The sequence below is a fragment of the Capsicum annuum genome, chromosome 1 (assembly GCF_002878395.1).
Source record: "Capsicum annuum cultivar UCD-10X-F1 chromosome 1, UCD10Xv1.1, whole genome shotgun sequence".
NCBI classification, from domain to species: domain Eukaryota; kingdom Viridiplantae; phylum Streptophyta; class Magnoliopsida; order Solanales; family Solanaceae; genus Capsicum; species Capsicum annuum.
The window spans coordinates 162,463,188-162,479,916 of NC_061111.1; the positions used below are offsets into that span (position 1 = coordinate 162,463,188).

The 16,729-nt window shown below is 32.2% G+C and overlaps 1 protein-coding gene across 2 annotated transcripts; it reads left to right on the forward strand.

Moving 5' to 3' along the window:
* The first annotated feature begins 12,937 nt into the window (after positions 1–12,937).
* On the forward strand, positions 12,938–16,529 carry LOC107840876 (RAN GTPase-activating protein 2). 2 transcript variants are annotated; one of them, XM_016684821.2, is made up of 2 exons: positions 12,938–13,109; positions 14,597–16,529. In XM_016684821.2, the coding sequence occupies exon 2, from the start codon at positions 14,607–14,609 to the stop codon at positions 16,254–16,256; it is 1,650 nt and encodes a 549-aa protein (XP_016540307.1). In that variant the 5' UTR covers positions 12,938–13,109; positions 14,597–14,606; the 3' UTR covers positions 16,257–16,529. The 2 variants fall into 2 exon arrangements, with proteins under 2 accessions (XP_016540307.1, XP_047263671.1); XM_047407715.1 differs by lacking the exon at positions 12,938–13,109 and adding an exon at positions 13,137–13,211.
* Positions 16,530–16,729: the final 200 nt, after the last annotated feature.

The following is a 16,729-nucleotide window of genomic DNA, read 5'->3' on the forward strand; positions in this document are numbered from 1 at the left end:
GGCCGATCCCAATATTTGATATGATTACAGTTGATATGTACTGGGGGCAGCCTAATGGTCACAGTACGGTACAGTATTGATTATTGTTAGGTGGTTGGAGGTTCGGGAGAAGGAGGTAATGGCGAATGATAATTGTAAAGAATGAAATGAACGAATGTATACCATTCCACAAATGTGTTTGAATTCAAGAACCCAATTCAGATTAATGATAAGATAATGTATATGATCCTAAAAGTGTTTATGAAGTGTGGTTCACTTCTATTATGATTTATTCACTTGCGTCTGATTTTCTTGATCCCTCATACCACATATGATTATTTACAGCTTTACATACTCAGTACATATTTCGTACTGACGTCCCTCACGAGGGACCTGCATTTCATGCTGCAGGCACAGGTGCTTCAGCTCATTCACAGCATAGATAGGAGCCAGGTCATACAGCTATTGTTGGTGAGCTCCAGTTTGATTCGGAGCTTTCCGAGTCGGTCCCTTATGTTTTGTTATTGTACAGGAGTCATGTGTGGGCGAGGGTTTGTCCCGACCCTAGTTATGTCATGTATATCGTAGAGGCTTTGTAGACATAAGGAAGGGTAAAGTCATGGAAGTTTATATAGTGATGTTATATTTGTATATGTGGTGGCCCCGACGACCAAGTATTATATATACATATATATATATATATATTTGTGCGTGTTGTGCTGATACAGGTAATTAGACCCTTCTATATGCAACGAAGTGCTGTCCAAATTTTTGGTGACATATAAGTGAAAGTACAGGTATTTGAACGGGTTCTCTCGGGCCTTCTCGGCTTCGGGTGCCAGTCCGGTCCGATGGGATTTTGGGGCATGACAAATAGGGTGAAGAAAATTGCAAGTTAGAAGCCCACTTGGAGAATAGAGTGAAGAAATAACAAGTCAGGAGTCCGCCTAAGAATACGATGAAGAAAATGAAAGTCAGGAGCTTGCTTGGGAATAGGGTGAAGTCAAGAGCTCGCTAGAGAATAGGGTGAAGAAATAGCAAGTCAGGAGACCGCCTGGAGAATAGGGTAAAGAAATTGAAAGTCGGGAGATCGCCTGGAGAATAGGGTGAAGAAATTGCAAGTCAGGAGCTCATCTGAAGAATAAGGGTGAAGAAATAGTAAGTAAGAATTTGGCCTGGAGAATAGGGTGAAGAATTTAAAATTATAAGTAGGAGCCCACCCGGATAATATGGTGAGAATTTTCAAGTTCAAGTTAAAGTGAAGAAGTCCCACCTGAAGTACATGGTCAATTTTCAAGTTCATCTCCAATATCAAATTTTGCATGGAGAAAGAATCTATTTTCAAGTTCAACCCAAAGAAAATCAGATATTCTATCACTTGAGAAAGCACTGAAAACTCAAGATAAGAATCAAGAGAAGTTGTATAGCTAGGACTTTTGTAATTTTTTTATCTTTTTAACTTGTAATTTTTAGTTTTGATATAATGAAAGAGCTACGGACGGGGACCTCGATAGGATCTCTCCTAACTCTCCAACTTGGTATAGTCCTTCTCCTTTTTAACCCTTTGAACTACATGAGACCTGATTTTCTCATAACTCGAGATATGTAAGATGTCTAAAACCAAGACTCAATCGCACTCTATCTTTATTTTTCTTTCTTTTGAATGATGGTCAGGTTAAATTTCATCTCGTGTCTACTTCTTTATCTGCAAACACTTTGTATTTACAGTCAAAGAAGGGATGATGTAGACACATAATTTTTACTCTTCCAGACATCAACTTAGCCCATTCACCATACTCTTACCACACACCCTTACCCTATTTAATTACTCTTCCACAATGGACAAACTAATCAACCCCCGTCTCCTTATCACATATTTTTAACCTTATCTAATAACAACAAAGTGAGAAAAAAAATGGGCACCTCACAACCCTAACCATCCTATCCCACGTGCTCCCCTCTCACAAGTTATGTTCTTTTTCCTTCCCAAATGAACATACAACAACACATATAAAACCTGATATGCACACATAATAATAAAATACATAGAGATTTACACTTCACACACACTATACATACCCATATACATATACATACTTAGGCAAGAATACAAGCAATAAAGAGGAGAGAGAGATTGGGGATTTCAAAGAATGAATAGATATAGAGAAAAATTAGTGAACAAGGGGAGGGAAAATAATAAGTAGAGAGAAAAAGAGGAAGAAGAAAAATAGGAGCAAAATATGGGAAAAATAGTGAGCAGGGGGAGAAAGAGAAAGAAGGAAAAGAGGAGCAAAATAAGGGAAAAATACATATGCAGTAGGAGAGAGAAAGCTCACAAAGGATAAAAATGGGGGGAGATAGAGAGAAAAAAGGGTAGAGGAATTTGAGATTTTTTGGTGAACTTTCATCGGAAACGACATCTTCCACCGACAATTCACATTAATTTTGGTGAGTTTCTATTGATTAACGCTTTACTTAATCACCAGCTCCGATTCCACACCAAACCACCTAAAGTCAATGACCAAAATCGACCTGTTTGTCCCGATTCCAACAAAATTTTGTCAGAAAATGAAATACCATTTACTCTCCGACCAAACCCATTCCTGACCAGACACTCTACTAGAAAAAAATAATAACCTGTTATATACACCTATTAGATGCCCCGATTTCTCCATTAACAACCAAAAATTCAACCTCCAAAACAACACATGCGGCAAAGTCCCACCACCGACGAGCTATTGGTGGACCAACACCGTCTAGTCGCAAAATAGAGTTGGGGTCGGGTTTGTCCATCAGAGGTTTATTTTGAGTTATTGCGGTCGAAGCTTCAATCAGTAATTTGATGGATTGAAGTAAAAATTGAGGTCTAATTCTCTCTTCTCTCCTTTTTAATTTTTTATATGATTGTGGATGTGATTTGATATCGTTGTTCTATTTTTTGGGTGATTTTTACTTGATGCTTATTTGATTATGAATAATTGATCTTGATGGTATAAATTTGATGATAATATGGGTTTGGATAATTAGTTCCACTTAGGGAGTTTGTCTTTAAATTGAAATTGGATCCATTAAATTGAGTTAATCTATGTCGGGTTGTCGGATTAAGAGAAAACTAGAATTAGAATAATTATGAATTAATGTTCAACTCGATAATATCATGATTAGGTCGTCAAGTGGGGTAGGCAGATTTTAGGATTTCATCCTTATCGAATGCTTGAGTGTGTGTTTGAATAGTTTTCTATTTTATCACACGAAATTGAAATTGTATTCATTTTGTTGAAAAATACCCCGAGGTATTATGTATTTATTTCATCGGGAAATGTCCCGAGATAAATTATACTTACACCGAAGAATGCCCCGAGATATTATGTATGCGGAGGATGTTGGTAATAAAAGCCCGGGGCGTCGGGTAGAACATAGTTTAGGATAGTTTAAATTAGTTTAGGTTTTCATTTCAGTATTTTTTTCATTTTTGAGACTGTATTAATTGGATTCCGGATATTATTTTTTAGAACTTTATTTGTTTGTTTGTTTGTTTGCGTATGGGTGCCTTTTGTGAGTTTATCATCTCATAGTGTCATATTAGCCGATATAACTCAATGAAGAGATCATGATCAAATCACGGGACCGAGGGGTGCCTAACGCCTTTCCTTCGGTTAAAAAATTTTCTTAACCAAAATTTTTATTTATGGATCAGTTTGAAGAGTCACTATTTTTTTAAAAAGGAATTTAAAAAGATGACTTGACACACCAAACAATGCCAAGTGACGACTCTGAATTTAATTGCAAAATTCTTTTTTGAAACACCGTTCTTTTTAGTCTCTTTAATAATAAAAATCTTTTCCAAACTGAAAATTAATATCTTTTTCGGTAAAAAAAGGTGTGACAAGGATCAACAATTTCAATTTTCTTTGGTAGTTCCTGATTTATATTCATGTCCACTAGTACTCTTGCATAAGAGATTCTAGTTTGATTCTTCGTGAATTCATTAGCAAACAGTGACTCACCTAATCAGCTTGCAATCTTACTTGAAGTTCTAGGTCCCCAGCAATCCAAAGGCAGGTTATAGAGTCTTACCCACAAAGGTAACGTAGTTGGCATCTCCTTTTGAAAATCAAATGTGTAACTCTATTTCTTCAAGCATAAAGGCATTCCATTCATAGTGTAAGGGCCTGAACAAGGTATATCATCTTTGTCCTACGCATTACGAAATTTGACTATATAGTAACCCTCATCATTCCAATAAATTTCTGATAATGCTGTAGTGTTCCAGTATCTAGCTATGTAAGCTTTTAGGTGTGCAAACCCTGGTGCCTTCCCCATCTTATACAGAATTAACGCATTATTCCATTCCTTAGTTGAATCTTCTCCTCTTCGTTCCTCTGTTGCATCTGTGGTTCTTTGTGTTGAGTTTATCCATATGCAAACTACTTGTGGTCAATTTTACTGGTGTAGTTGAGCTAGTACTCACCTCTGTACTTACCTTTTGAAAATTGTAGTGCTAGATTTGGGGATTTTACTCCAGCTTGCGCAGTTACTGTTAATTGATATCCTTCTGTACTACAACATTTTCTAGATTTTCCTTAATTATAGTTTGTTCTATATCACCATCTCGATGTTTTGTGAATTTCCTAGGCAGACCTCAGCCTCGTTTAGCTGGATAGCGCACGTTAGCCATGGATATGCAATTCTTTTTCCTTACTTCTTGGAATTATTCTTAGGTTTAGTGTTTATTAGCACTTCACGTGCCAATGCTGACAAGTATCATTAAGGTCCATATCCCTTTTCTTTATTTAGAACTTATGGTTTTAATGATTTCTTGTTTACTAAACCGGTTTAGTCAATGAGAATAATTATACAAAAAGGACTACTATTATTATTTTCTTGTATGTATATAATATTATATAAATTAAAATTTTATGATTCATAAATGGTTATCACTCGAGTGATTTATTTATTTGAAATTATTGAAAATTCTTAAGGCTTTATATATGTGAAATTATATTAATACATAGATTGAATATTATGATTAATAAATAGGATGTGATCTATTTATATGAGGCATTGAAATTTGTCCAATGTATCGTACATAAATTATCCTGAATAAGTGTACATTAATGGTAAAAGCTTATTTACCCAAAAGATCATATTACTTTTCGATATTAGTCACATATAATTGATTCATGAGAAAAGATATTAAAGTTTTCACTTCTATAGAAGAAAATATGGTATCTTGGATTCTCAAGATTATTAATAAAGACTTAAAAGGATAATTTTTATTGTCTTACCAAAGAAGAACAAAATATATGCCTTGGGATCATGGATTAGTTATGAAGAGAATGAAATTATAAATTATTTTTTTATCTCACCTACGCATGAAGCAATTGTATTTTTAAAATTTGATCATAATTTAATAATAATGAAGTTCATGATCTTCAATTGACTTGAAATTTGATGGGTTCGTCAAAAATGACCCGTGAGCGATATTCACTGCTTTTCCATGAATGATCCAGTCTTTCATCATTCGGAGATTGTTTATATTGATTTTGGATAGTTTATTGGATTAATTTGATTAAATATGACATTTTTTTTTTAAATTGATCTTATATATGTTAAATCTAAAACATGAATAAACTATGATAAGAATATAGATCACATTATTTTTTCTTAAGTTGTTCAAATTTATTATTTTTCGAATTTGGTCATAGATTTAGAGATCAAGAATTTTATGAAGTCTGATTGACCTGAAATTCAGTAGGTTCATCATAAACGATCCAGAAAGCAATACTCACTATTGTGTAATGAATGACGATGTTTTGGCCATTTGATATTGCTTAGGTGGTATTTTGGGTAAATTTTATTTTTAAAAAAATTAATTTTATAAGAAAATAACTCAGATATGATCTAGTAGTGATGGAGAATTTTTCTCTAGGATCTTCATGACGAAATTCTAGTGAAGTATTAAGTTCATGTGATGTTTTTAGACCTTATTCCATATCAAATGAAATTAATATAAGTCACTAGATATAATCTTTAATTTTGATAATTTTTACTAACTCTCCCTATCTGAGTAACATATGATTGAATCAATGGAATAAATGATAATGAGATTAATATTCACTCAATCTAAATTTACAATATACTCTTCTTCTGAATTAGCTTTTGTTTTATATTCATTGAAGTGAATATTTGACATCACATATGTATGCTGCATGAATAGTTCTTTTTCTAATGAAACTTGTTCAAGATGCATAGATGTTTATATGGTATGTTTTGAATTTTAATATTCAATGATTACATATAAATACTATTTTTTTTAAAAAATTGCATTGAGATTGTGTAAATAGATTTCAATTTTTTATTCTTTGTTCTTGATTCATGCATTTATGTATGCTAATGATAATATGCGATAAGAATTACTGAACGGAAATTTTTTTAAATCTTATTTTGATCAAACAACATTTTCAACCAAATTAATCATGATTTTGAAATTCGAAAAAAAAAGACTACTTTGAGTGATCTGAAATTCGATAGATTTATTTAACCGAGCCAGTAAGAAATATGTCATTTTTTGGACAATTCTGGTGGATTAGATGAATTTTTGGTCATTTTTGGTGATAGAGATTCTTTTCATAATTATTGAGATTAAATAGTAGTTAAGTATTAAGTTCACGTGCTGACTTAGGCCTTTCTTCATACCGAATGAAATTAATACAAGTCACAATATATTTAATCACTAATTTTAGTAATTTGTATTAACTCTCCCAAATTGAGGAATATATGATTGGATCAATGTAACTAGAGTTGATTTCCACTTGACTTAAACTAACAGTAGACTCTCCATCTGAGTTACGTCTGTAAAAATTTATGGAGTGCATAACCAGTCATTGTATATATGTATTGCATAAGTAGTTCTCCAAATTCATTGATTGTCATTCAAGAAGCGTGAATACATATATACTTAATGAGCCCTGAATTTTATTATTCAGGTTATTCGATATATTTTGATTTGTTTAATATGTTATATCTCAAGTTCTCTATAGACTTTACCAATTCACTTATTACTGTTTAGTAAATTTTTTTGACAGAGATAAGACATTAACCTAAATAATGCATTGTATATGTGTCTTATGCTAGAATTTATTTTAGTTTCTAATTAAATAAGAGATGGATACTTTATTTATTTTTCTTGTAACTATTGAGTTATTGAGTATGATAAATATTATCTCTTATTGTACTTGGTGCGTTGACTCTTAATTATTGATATATCTCTCATGAATTAAAAAATATTGATTTGTCTCATAAAAGAAAAATATTCTTTAGAGTTGAATGAAACTTATCTGTACACTGGCTTTTATGTCATTTTTTTAGATAGCACTTTGAGGTAGGTCAAGATACTAGAATTTAAAGTTCATTGAAAGCAAAGACACGGCAACTTGTGAGTCCTGTTAAGAAGAAAAAAATGACTTAGAGACATTTCCTCTTAAAATAAGAGAGGTAGTGATAAGTTAGAATTAATCCACCCTGATTTGTGTGGTAACATGAGCATTCAGGCAAGAGGTTATTTTGAGTATTGTCGAACAGTCACTAAAGATTACTCATGATATGAATATATTTATTTGATGCTTCATAAGTCTGAATATTTAATGAACTCAGGATATTCAAAGAGAAATGAAAAAGAATTATGAAAAATTTATTAAATCATTATGATCTAATCATAGTGGCGAATACCTCTTTAAAGAGTTCATTAATTACTTATCTGATAGATTGATTAAATTATAATTGTCTATACTTGATACTTTATAATAGATTAGTGTAAAAGAGAAAAGATATAAACCCTTACAAAGATGATAAGATTAATAATTGACATATTCATAGTTGTTTCTTTTTTATTTTGAGATATATCTTATGAACTGTGTATTACATTTCAAATGCAGTGTCTTCCAAGTCAGTATCTTTGACAACTTGAGAATTGTAGATTTGACGTAAGTTTAGTCTGTGCAAGGTTTAGATATAGAATTGTCCAGCACAAGTGCTGAAAGGGAGGCATGAACAAATTGAAATTAAGAATGTATGTGTTTATTGAATATTCAAAAAGAATGAAGGGAGGTTTATTTTAATGTCCTAAATAAAATAAGATAACTGTTAACACAAATGTCGAATTTCTAGAAAATGATCATTTAATAAATCATATTTCTAGAAGTAAATTAGTTTTACAGGAACTGATCTAAAAAACAACAAATAAGTCACCTGAAAATTCAAATGCTCAAGAACATCTAACTGGCATGTCAGAAGTGACATTCCATTGTATTTAAGAAAATAAAATAAAAGTTGATAGACATAAAAAAAATATATTATCTCAAAGTAATGGGAGTAATGCGAGCAAAAAACACTTCATGAAAAAGTCATTAGTATTTCAGTACCGAAAGATTTTAAAGAAAATATTAAGATTCTAGAACTTGAAAGCGTGACTATAGTAATAGTACTTAGTCGTAGTGGGAGAATTATAACAGGGATCGATTTGTTGATTATTCTTGAGAGAGTTTCATGATATAACTCACATTAATAGAGTATTTTATGATATGATACTTGAATATCTAGTACCAAATTAATTAGTTACGACGAAGTACTACTAGACGAAGTTGCGTAAAAAAAAACTTGATAAGATCCTTTCGATAAGTAATATAAAAGGATTATTAGTGTAAGTTGTAGATGCATAGTTAAGAGTATAAATGAGAGATTGTCGGTGTATATACTATTAATCACGTGTTAAGACATAGCATTCTATTCATTGTCAAAGGTGAAACATCATAGTGAAAGACTGTTAAGGATATATTACTAACCATGCGTTTAGATATAGTATAATATAACAATTATGATGGTTAAAAGTCTAAGTGGAATATTGTTGGGATATATACTATTAATCATGTATTTAGATATAGTACATTATTATAATTGTGATGGTTAAAAGTTTAAGTGTGAGATTGTTGGGACATATGCTATTGACCATGTGTTTAGATATAGAATTTATTATAGAATAATTGTTAAATCAATTTTAATAAAAGATTTAATAGATCATACATTCATTTATGTGTCTATTTACTTATATAGTAGATAATTTAGTGCATAAAGTTTTAGCTAATATACAGGGGATTAAATCATCGATTCTTATGAGTATAAAGATTTGTGTTCACAATCTTGGGTAGAAATTGGACAAGCCATTGATATGATTGTAGCACAAGATTAAATGTAATTTATCTTGATTTTGAAAATAGTGTAGTTCAAACTTCTTGTGCTAGTGCATTTTGTATGTATTGAACGGGATGGAGCAGAGATAAATGTTTTAGACTGGCTGAAAAAACATATTCTCTAAACTATTAAAACATACTTATATTCTCAATCTTGATATAACTATTATAAGTTGTATATATCAATTATAGTTCTGATTTATTAAAAGGTGAGATTCTAAAATGGGTTAATATACTTGATAGATTGATGATAATAATATATATTGGTGAAATAATAAGTTAGTTGATAGAATTCATGTCTCGGTATAAAGATTGATGATATGCCTTTTTGAAAAGTTTATAAGTTTTTACGGTGTCAAATCTTGCAAGTGGATATATGTTAAAATTAAATTTATTTTTCTTCAAATTCATATTATTGTAATATATAACATATGCATAAAAATTATGAAGTGATATTGTTGCATCATTTTCTCAGACTTTACAGAAATATAATAGTAGAAGTAAAACCTAACAAATCAATAAAAATATGAATAAGATCCTAGCTTTAGAACGGCATGCCCCAATCCATACATAATTCTTTTAGAACTTAACTTTTGCTCTCTAGAACTTACGTTTAATTCATAGTGGTACCTTTTTAGCACATAAAGCATCACATTCAAACACCCCAGATCAATACAATGTGTGACATCTTCATCAATCTCTCAGTTGTCTTGAAAATAGCCTTTTGAAGATGACTTGAGAATCCAACCTCACTTATACTTTTGCTACGCGAGGCACATCACTGAACTTACACTCCACCTAGTCTTAGCTAGCTTTGACCATGGATTCTCAAATATTTTTGTCAAGCTAATTATTGATGAAGATTTGGGTAAAATTTCACCGTGTGTTTGGTCATAGTATTAGGAAAACTCATTTCATTTTTAAAAGTTCTCAAAAAGTGAAATTTGGCTCAAATACTAATTTTTTTTAGTATTTAAAAATTTAAATTATTTCAAGTTTTTTCCCCAAAACCACTTAAAAAATTTATGGCCAAACGAATCCTTAGTGTCACAATATAAAATCTCATATGACACTTTGTCTAATTTAGCTTATGTTTGTATATAATGATCTTTTATATACCATTTATATTTTTATATAAGGTTGAAATATTATATATGATTTTTTTCACCGAAATATACTATTACATTAGATTGTACAATTTTATATATTGGACTACTTGTGATGAACAATATATTTTTTAAACTTTCCTAAAATATTCTACTCAGATAAGAATACATTTTACTTTCTTCATTCGCTTTTACTTGACACTTTTTGATATGACACACTCATTGATAAAATAATGATTAATATAGTGAATTTACAATATTGCCCCTCTTAATTTATGTTTAGTAATAGGTATTCCCACTGGTCCAAGATAAGTAAACTTTTAAGCTATTTTCAGTGTCCAAAATAAGTTAATTATTCATTCATCAAGAGATATGTTGAAAATTTCTTTCAATTTCCTTCATTTACGCTTTTTATATTATGAGTTCCAAGAGACTTAATTAATTTTATTTTAATATGGCTGAAATTTCAAGAAAAGTTTGATAATATCTAAAAGGATAAAAATAAAATGTAAATACAATTTATGACCTAATTTCTTTTTCTTAATAGGTGTGTATTCAAAAATTTAATTAGAAAAAATGTATTAAAACAACCTTAAACTATACTTGAAAAGTCGAAATAACACCTAAACTATGATCTAATACACACTTTTACTATTTAAAAATAAATTTATTTTCATCCTAAAAGCTGACATGGCACAAAAATAAAAGTAAACAAAAACGAGGCCCGTTTCTGATTTTTTTTTTACATTTTTTCTTGATTTTCTCACCTTTTTATATTTTTCTTTCTTTCTTTATTGCATCTTCATCATTTTCTCTCTCTTCTCCAAAACCCACATTGAACTACCATTTTCGACATTACGTTCAAAGAAAACTTCATCTTCCCCACTCTCTTTCTCTTCAATATCATTCAAATCTTCATTTATATTTCCTCATTAATAGTTACATCTTCATTCTTTCTTTTCTCAAAGAAAATCATACACCCATTTCATTAAAAGAATGAAAAAAGTTAAAATAATCAATGAGACACAAGTTAAGAAAATGTAACTTTTTGAATGAAAAATCGTTGTTTTATTGAAATTATAGGTTTTTCAATAGTTTTTTATAGAGAATTTTTATTTTTCAGAAAATCCAATTTGACGGAGTAAATAATTTAATGGTATAAAGGCTAAAAAAAATTTATTGATTTTTTTTCAAATTCATACTGACTTTTTGGATATATATTGTTATTTTGCTATTGATTTAAATGTATATCTTTTGATTGTACTGTCAATAGGTGTTTTAGAAATTTGAATTTAAAGAATACTAAAAATAGATTTTTTTGAGTTCTTTGATTGATGTTGAGTTTTTTTGTTTGGGTTGTAAGAATTAATGTTTGTTTTAATTTAATATTTTTGCAAATTATAAGAATTTCTACTTTGATGATGTGGTGAATTTGTTGGGTGATGGATGGCGAGAAAAAAAATTGATGGTGGTGGTGACTAAGAAATTGATGGCGATAATGGTGGTGTAAGACGAAGAAGAAGACGAAGAAGAAGAAGAATTGAGTATGATATGGGGATTGTGACGAGCAAATAAATGAAGGTTATGATGATCGGACAAAGATTGGACATAAATTTTTTGGTGAGATGTGATTCGAGTGGATGGGTTAGCAATGAAGAAGATGTATTTAATAGAGTTTTTAGTGATTAAATTAGTGTAAAATATGATTAACAAAAAGTTAATAAATAAATAAAAATAAAAGTAAAAAGATGTAACAATTATAATTTTTGACATGGCACTGACGTGGTCTTGGATGTGGCAGGTGAGTATAAAACATCACATATTGTGAGAGTAGTTCGTACGTTTCAGGGTGGTATTAAAATTATTTTTAATATGTATAAGCGTGTAATAGGTTATTTCAGTAGTTTTAGTGTGCCTTTGACCTTTCGAATATAATTTAAGGTGGTTTTGATGTCTTTTCTCATTTAATTATGTTGGACTAGAGGGAGTATTGAAAAAGAATTTAGAGAATAAGTAATTAATGTTAAAGATAAAACATGAAAAAAAAAATTATCTTTTCATGATTTGTCAAAAATGACAAGTAAACATGAAAATCATCATTATCACCATCAACAACAACATACCCAGTAAAATTTCACAAGTGAGGTCTGGAAAGGTTAAAGTGTATGCAAATTTTACCACTACCTCGAGTAGGTAGAGAGATTGTTTTTGAAAAACCCTCAACTCAAGTGTAGCACAATCAAGTACAATTAAGAGGAAATCAGTGAAGAAAATATATCAACTAATCTGCTGCAGAAAGATAATATTCAGTCACAAAATAACGTGATAATTGAAATACGACAGACAATAATAATGATAGATATCTACGGCTAAATTCTAAGCTACCATACTATACTATGATGTAGAGTGATACTTTTACTCAACTAGCCTTCTATGATAATATATATCCTCCACATCTCTTGACAAAGATCATGTCCTTAAATTGTAAAACTAAAAATTAAATTAGAAAAATGGGGATAACTAAATCCCAACGGAGGAGTAATTTAAGGAAAAAAAAAAAAAAGTAAACCTTCGATTAAAATGCTACCCCCCACCCCTGCCCCCTCTCCTCTTCTTTTTTAATTAAATTCATTTCAAACAAAAAAATTTACATTAGGTTATCTCCCGAGTAGAAGAGAAATATAAGACACTGTTCCCCCCTCACGCATTGTTCACTTCACTTCCTTTGTGTTTTTCCTCAGTTCCCTCACACTCTCTGCGGCGGCTTTGTTTCCCGGTGAGTCACACCAGATAGACTCGCACCAAACATAATCAGAAAAACCCAGAAAGGATTTTTTATTTTCCTCTTCATTTCTATGGTTTTTTGTGCATTTGCGCTGTATGTGTTTTTACTTTTTTTTTGGTCATATGTTCATTTAGTTCACAGATCTGTGCTGTAATTTTGTTAATTTTTCTTGTTTATTGTGCTTTTACTTGTGGTTTAATGTTGTTTTTTCTTCATTTTGTCATTTGGGGTTTAGAGATGGATCGATGATTTTAAGTTAGTGGTGCGAATATAACACCATTGTAACTATACGTGCAGGGTTAGGACATGTTTGGTACGAAGGAAAAATGTTTTTTGGAAAAGAAAATGTTTTTCGGGAAAATAAGTGGGTTTCTTATTTTTTTTTCTTTGTGTTCGGTATACATGTAAAAAGATTATTTTAGAAGTGTGTGTATATAATCTAGGCAAATAACATGTGAGGTGGGGTGAATATAAGGTGTGTTGGAAGGTGTAGGGAGGATATAATTAATATGGAATGCTACTTGTAGAACTTGTTTTTCCTACTTTGCAAGTCATTTTTAAGGAGCTTGTTTTTCGGGGAAAATATTTTTCAAAGACCAACAGAACATGAGAAAATCGGAAAACATTTTCTTAAGGGTATTTAGAGTAGAGTAGGTTGCAATTACTGTGGAGAGTTACACCCCTTGGTTGGGTATAAATTTTTTATTTTTCTCGTGAGATTTGTTTGTTTGTAGAGGAAAAAGAAGGATTTTGTTTAGTAGTACAAGTTTCTGATGTTTTTAGCAGCTTTTGTTTGTAAATTGTATATATATGCTGCTCCACTCATAATTTTCTTCTGTAATGTGTAGCATTTTTTTTGTATTCAAGAATGTTTTAATGTGTTTTAGTGTGGTGAAATGAAATACATCTGGTGAATGTAATAATTTTGATTTTGAATATTTTACTTTGTTGTATATGAATATGGTGCATTGTAAGGTAGTTTATAAAAGAGTAGAAAACTCAATCTCATTTTCGATGATGGATGATTGTGGAATACTCAGATTCAGACGTAGAAACAACTTCATCAATCTTTTGACACCTGCTTGGTGTTTTGCGATGAAATATTGACTTGTCAAAAAAATGTATCTCATTTCTCTATGAGGAAGAAGTTGACCTCTTGAAATTTGATTTCCCTATGATTTATATTTAGTTTGTTTTATGTTGAAGTAATCTCGTGCCTTGAGCCGGGGGTCTATCGGAAACAGCCTTTCTACTTCATCAGAGGTAGAGGTATGGACTGCGTACATCTTACCCCCCCCCAGACCCCACTAGGTGGGAATACACTGGGTTTGTTGTTGTTGTTGTTGTTATGTTGAAGTAGGTTTGCACAAACTTAACTGCCAGAGATGAATCTTGTTAGTAGTTATATGTCTTGAAAGCTAATTACTTTATTTTTCTATAGAAACTGAGGCATGTTCCACTATATTCCTTGATTCTAGGTTTCCTCCAATGGATGCCACAATATTGAATTCTCAGCGAAGACCATTTTCAATTAAACTGTGGCCTCCAAGTGAGAACACAAGAAAAATGCTGGTTGAAAGAATGACGAACAATCTTTCTAGTCCAACCATTTTCACCCGCAAGTACCGCTGTCTATCCAAGGAAGATGCTGCCACAAGTGCTGAACAAATTGAACATGCAGCTTTTACCGTTTCTAGTCAACATTATGAGAAGGAGCCTGACGGTGATGGGAGTTCTGCTGTGCAACTTTATGCCAAGGAATGCAGCAAGCTTATCCTGGAACTTCTAAAACAGATGCCCAGATCAGAGCACGAGGAGATTTCATTTTCCGAGGTTATTCCTACTGTTCAGGAAACCTTTTTCGATATCTCAAAAGGAAAAAGGGCTTTTATTGAAGCGGAAGAGGCTCAAGAACTTTTAAAGCCATTAAAAGAGTCTGGAAACTCTTTCAGCAAAATTTGTTTCAGCAATAGAAGCTTTGGTGTAAATGCAGCACGTATTGCAGGCCCTATCTTGGCATCCTTGAAGGATCAGTTGAAGGAAGTTGATTTGTCAGATTTTGTTGCTGGAAGAAATGAGGCAGAAGCACTTGATGTCATGAATATATTCTCAGAAGCTCTGGAAGATTCTAACTTGAAGTTTCTGAATCTCTCTGATAATGCTCTGGGTGAGAAGGGAGTTAGAGCATTTGGAAAGCTCCTTCAGTCTCAAACCAACTTGGAAGAACTATTTTTGATGAATGATGGGATCTCACAGGAAGCTGCAAGGGCTGTTAGCGAGCTAGTTCCTTCCACCGAGAAGCTTAAGGTTCTTCATTTTCATAATAATATGACAGGTGATGAAGGAGCTGTCGCAATTGCGGAAATTGTGAAGCGCTCCCCTTTATTGGAAGATTTCAGGTGCTCTTCTACCAGGGTAGGCTCTGAAGGAGGGATTGCCTTGTGTGAAGCACTTGGGATGTGCTCCCATTTGAAGAAGCTTGATTTGCGGGACAATATGTTTGGTCCAGAAGCTGGTCTAGTGTTGAGTAAGGCACTCAGCAAACATGAAAATCTCACAGAAGTTTACCTGAGCTACCTTAATTTAGAGGATGAAGGAGCAATTGCCATAGCTAACGCTCTTAAAGACGCAGCCCCTTCACTTGGTGTCTTGGAGATGGCAGGTAATGATATAACTGCTGAAGCTGCTCCAGCAATAGCTTCTTGTATAGCTGCAAAGCAGCTTCTTTCCAAGCTAAGCTTTGCTGAGAATGAACTCAAGGATGAAGGTGCAATTCAGATTGCTAAGGGTCTGCAAGGACACAACCATCTGATTGAAGTTGATATGACCTGCACTGGTATAAGGAGGGCTGGGGCTAGAGTGCTGGCTCAAACCGTACTGCTCAAAGATGAGTTTAAATCACTAAATGTGAATGGGAACTTCATCTCAGAGGAAGGAGTTGATGAGTTGAAAGAGATCTTTAAGAAATCTCCTGAAATGCTTGCATCCCTGGAAGATAATGACCCGGAAGGAGAAGACGAGGATGAGGATGAGGAGGAATCTGGAGATGAGGGTAAAGATGAGGATGAACTAGAATCAAAACTCAAAATCCTGGACGTCAAGAAAGAGGAAAGTCTTGACGCACCAGATAGCAATTAGAATCCGCTACTTGATAACTTCTGCATGTTGCAGTTTTGGTTTTACCATTTTGCTTGCCAAGCTGGCCATATTATGTTCCTCCAGCAAGTGCTCTAACTTAAAGTTCCATCAGTCATTTAAATTTGATGGAATGAGCTGTTACCTTATTGGTCAAGTTAGGTCTAGCTGAATTATGTAGGGTACGGGTGAGAACTACTTATTTTGAATTTTTTTGTGTTATGTAGACTTGATGATCTCCTGTCTTTTTATTCCCATGATGCATTTGACTTGCTATATTTTATAGGAGAACTAAATACATGTGCCAGCTTTCGTCGCTTGTGAGTTGTGTTTTTTCAAAATTACTTCGCCAATAATCAAACAAGAAAGCTTGTTATTGCTGATGTCCTTTTTGCCGGCGACATTTTTCAAAAGCTACTTTCATTTGAAAACTGTTACAAATTTTTCCTAAAGAACGCTTATTTCCATTATATCCA

Coding starts and splice junctions, on each gene's coding strand:
- LOC107840876 (XM_047407715.1), top strand. CDS start 13,189: ATGGTTTTTTGTGCATTTGCGCT. Junction 13,212..14,596: donor GTTTTTTGTGCATTTGCGCT/GTATGTGTTTTT, acceptor CCTTGATTCTAG/GTTTCCTCCAATGGATGCCA.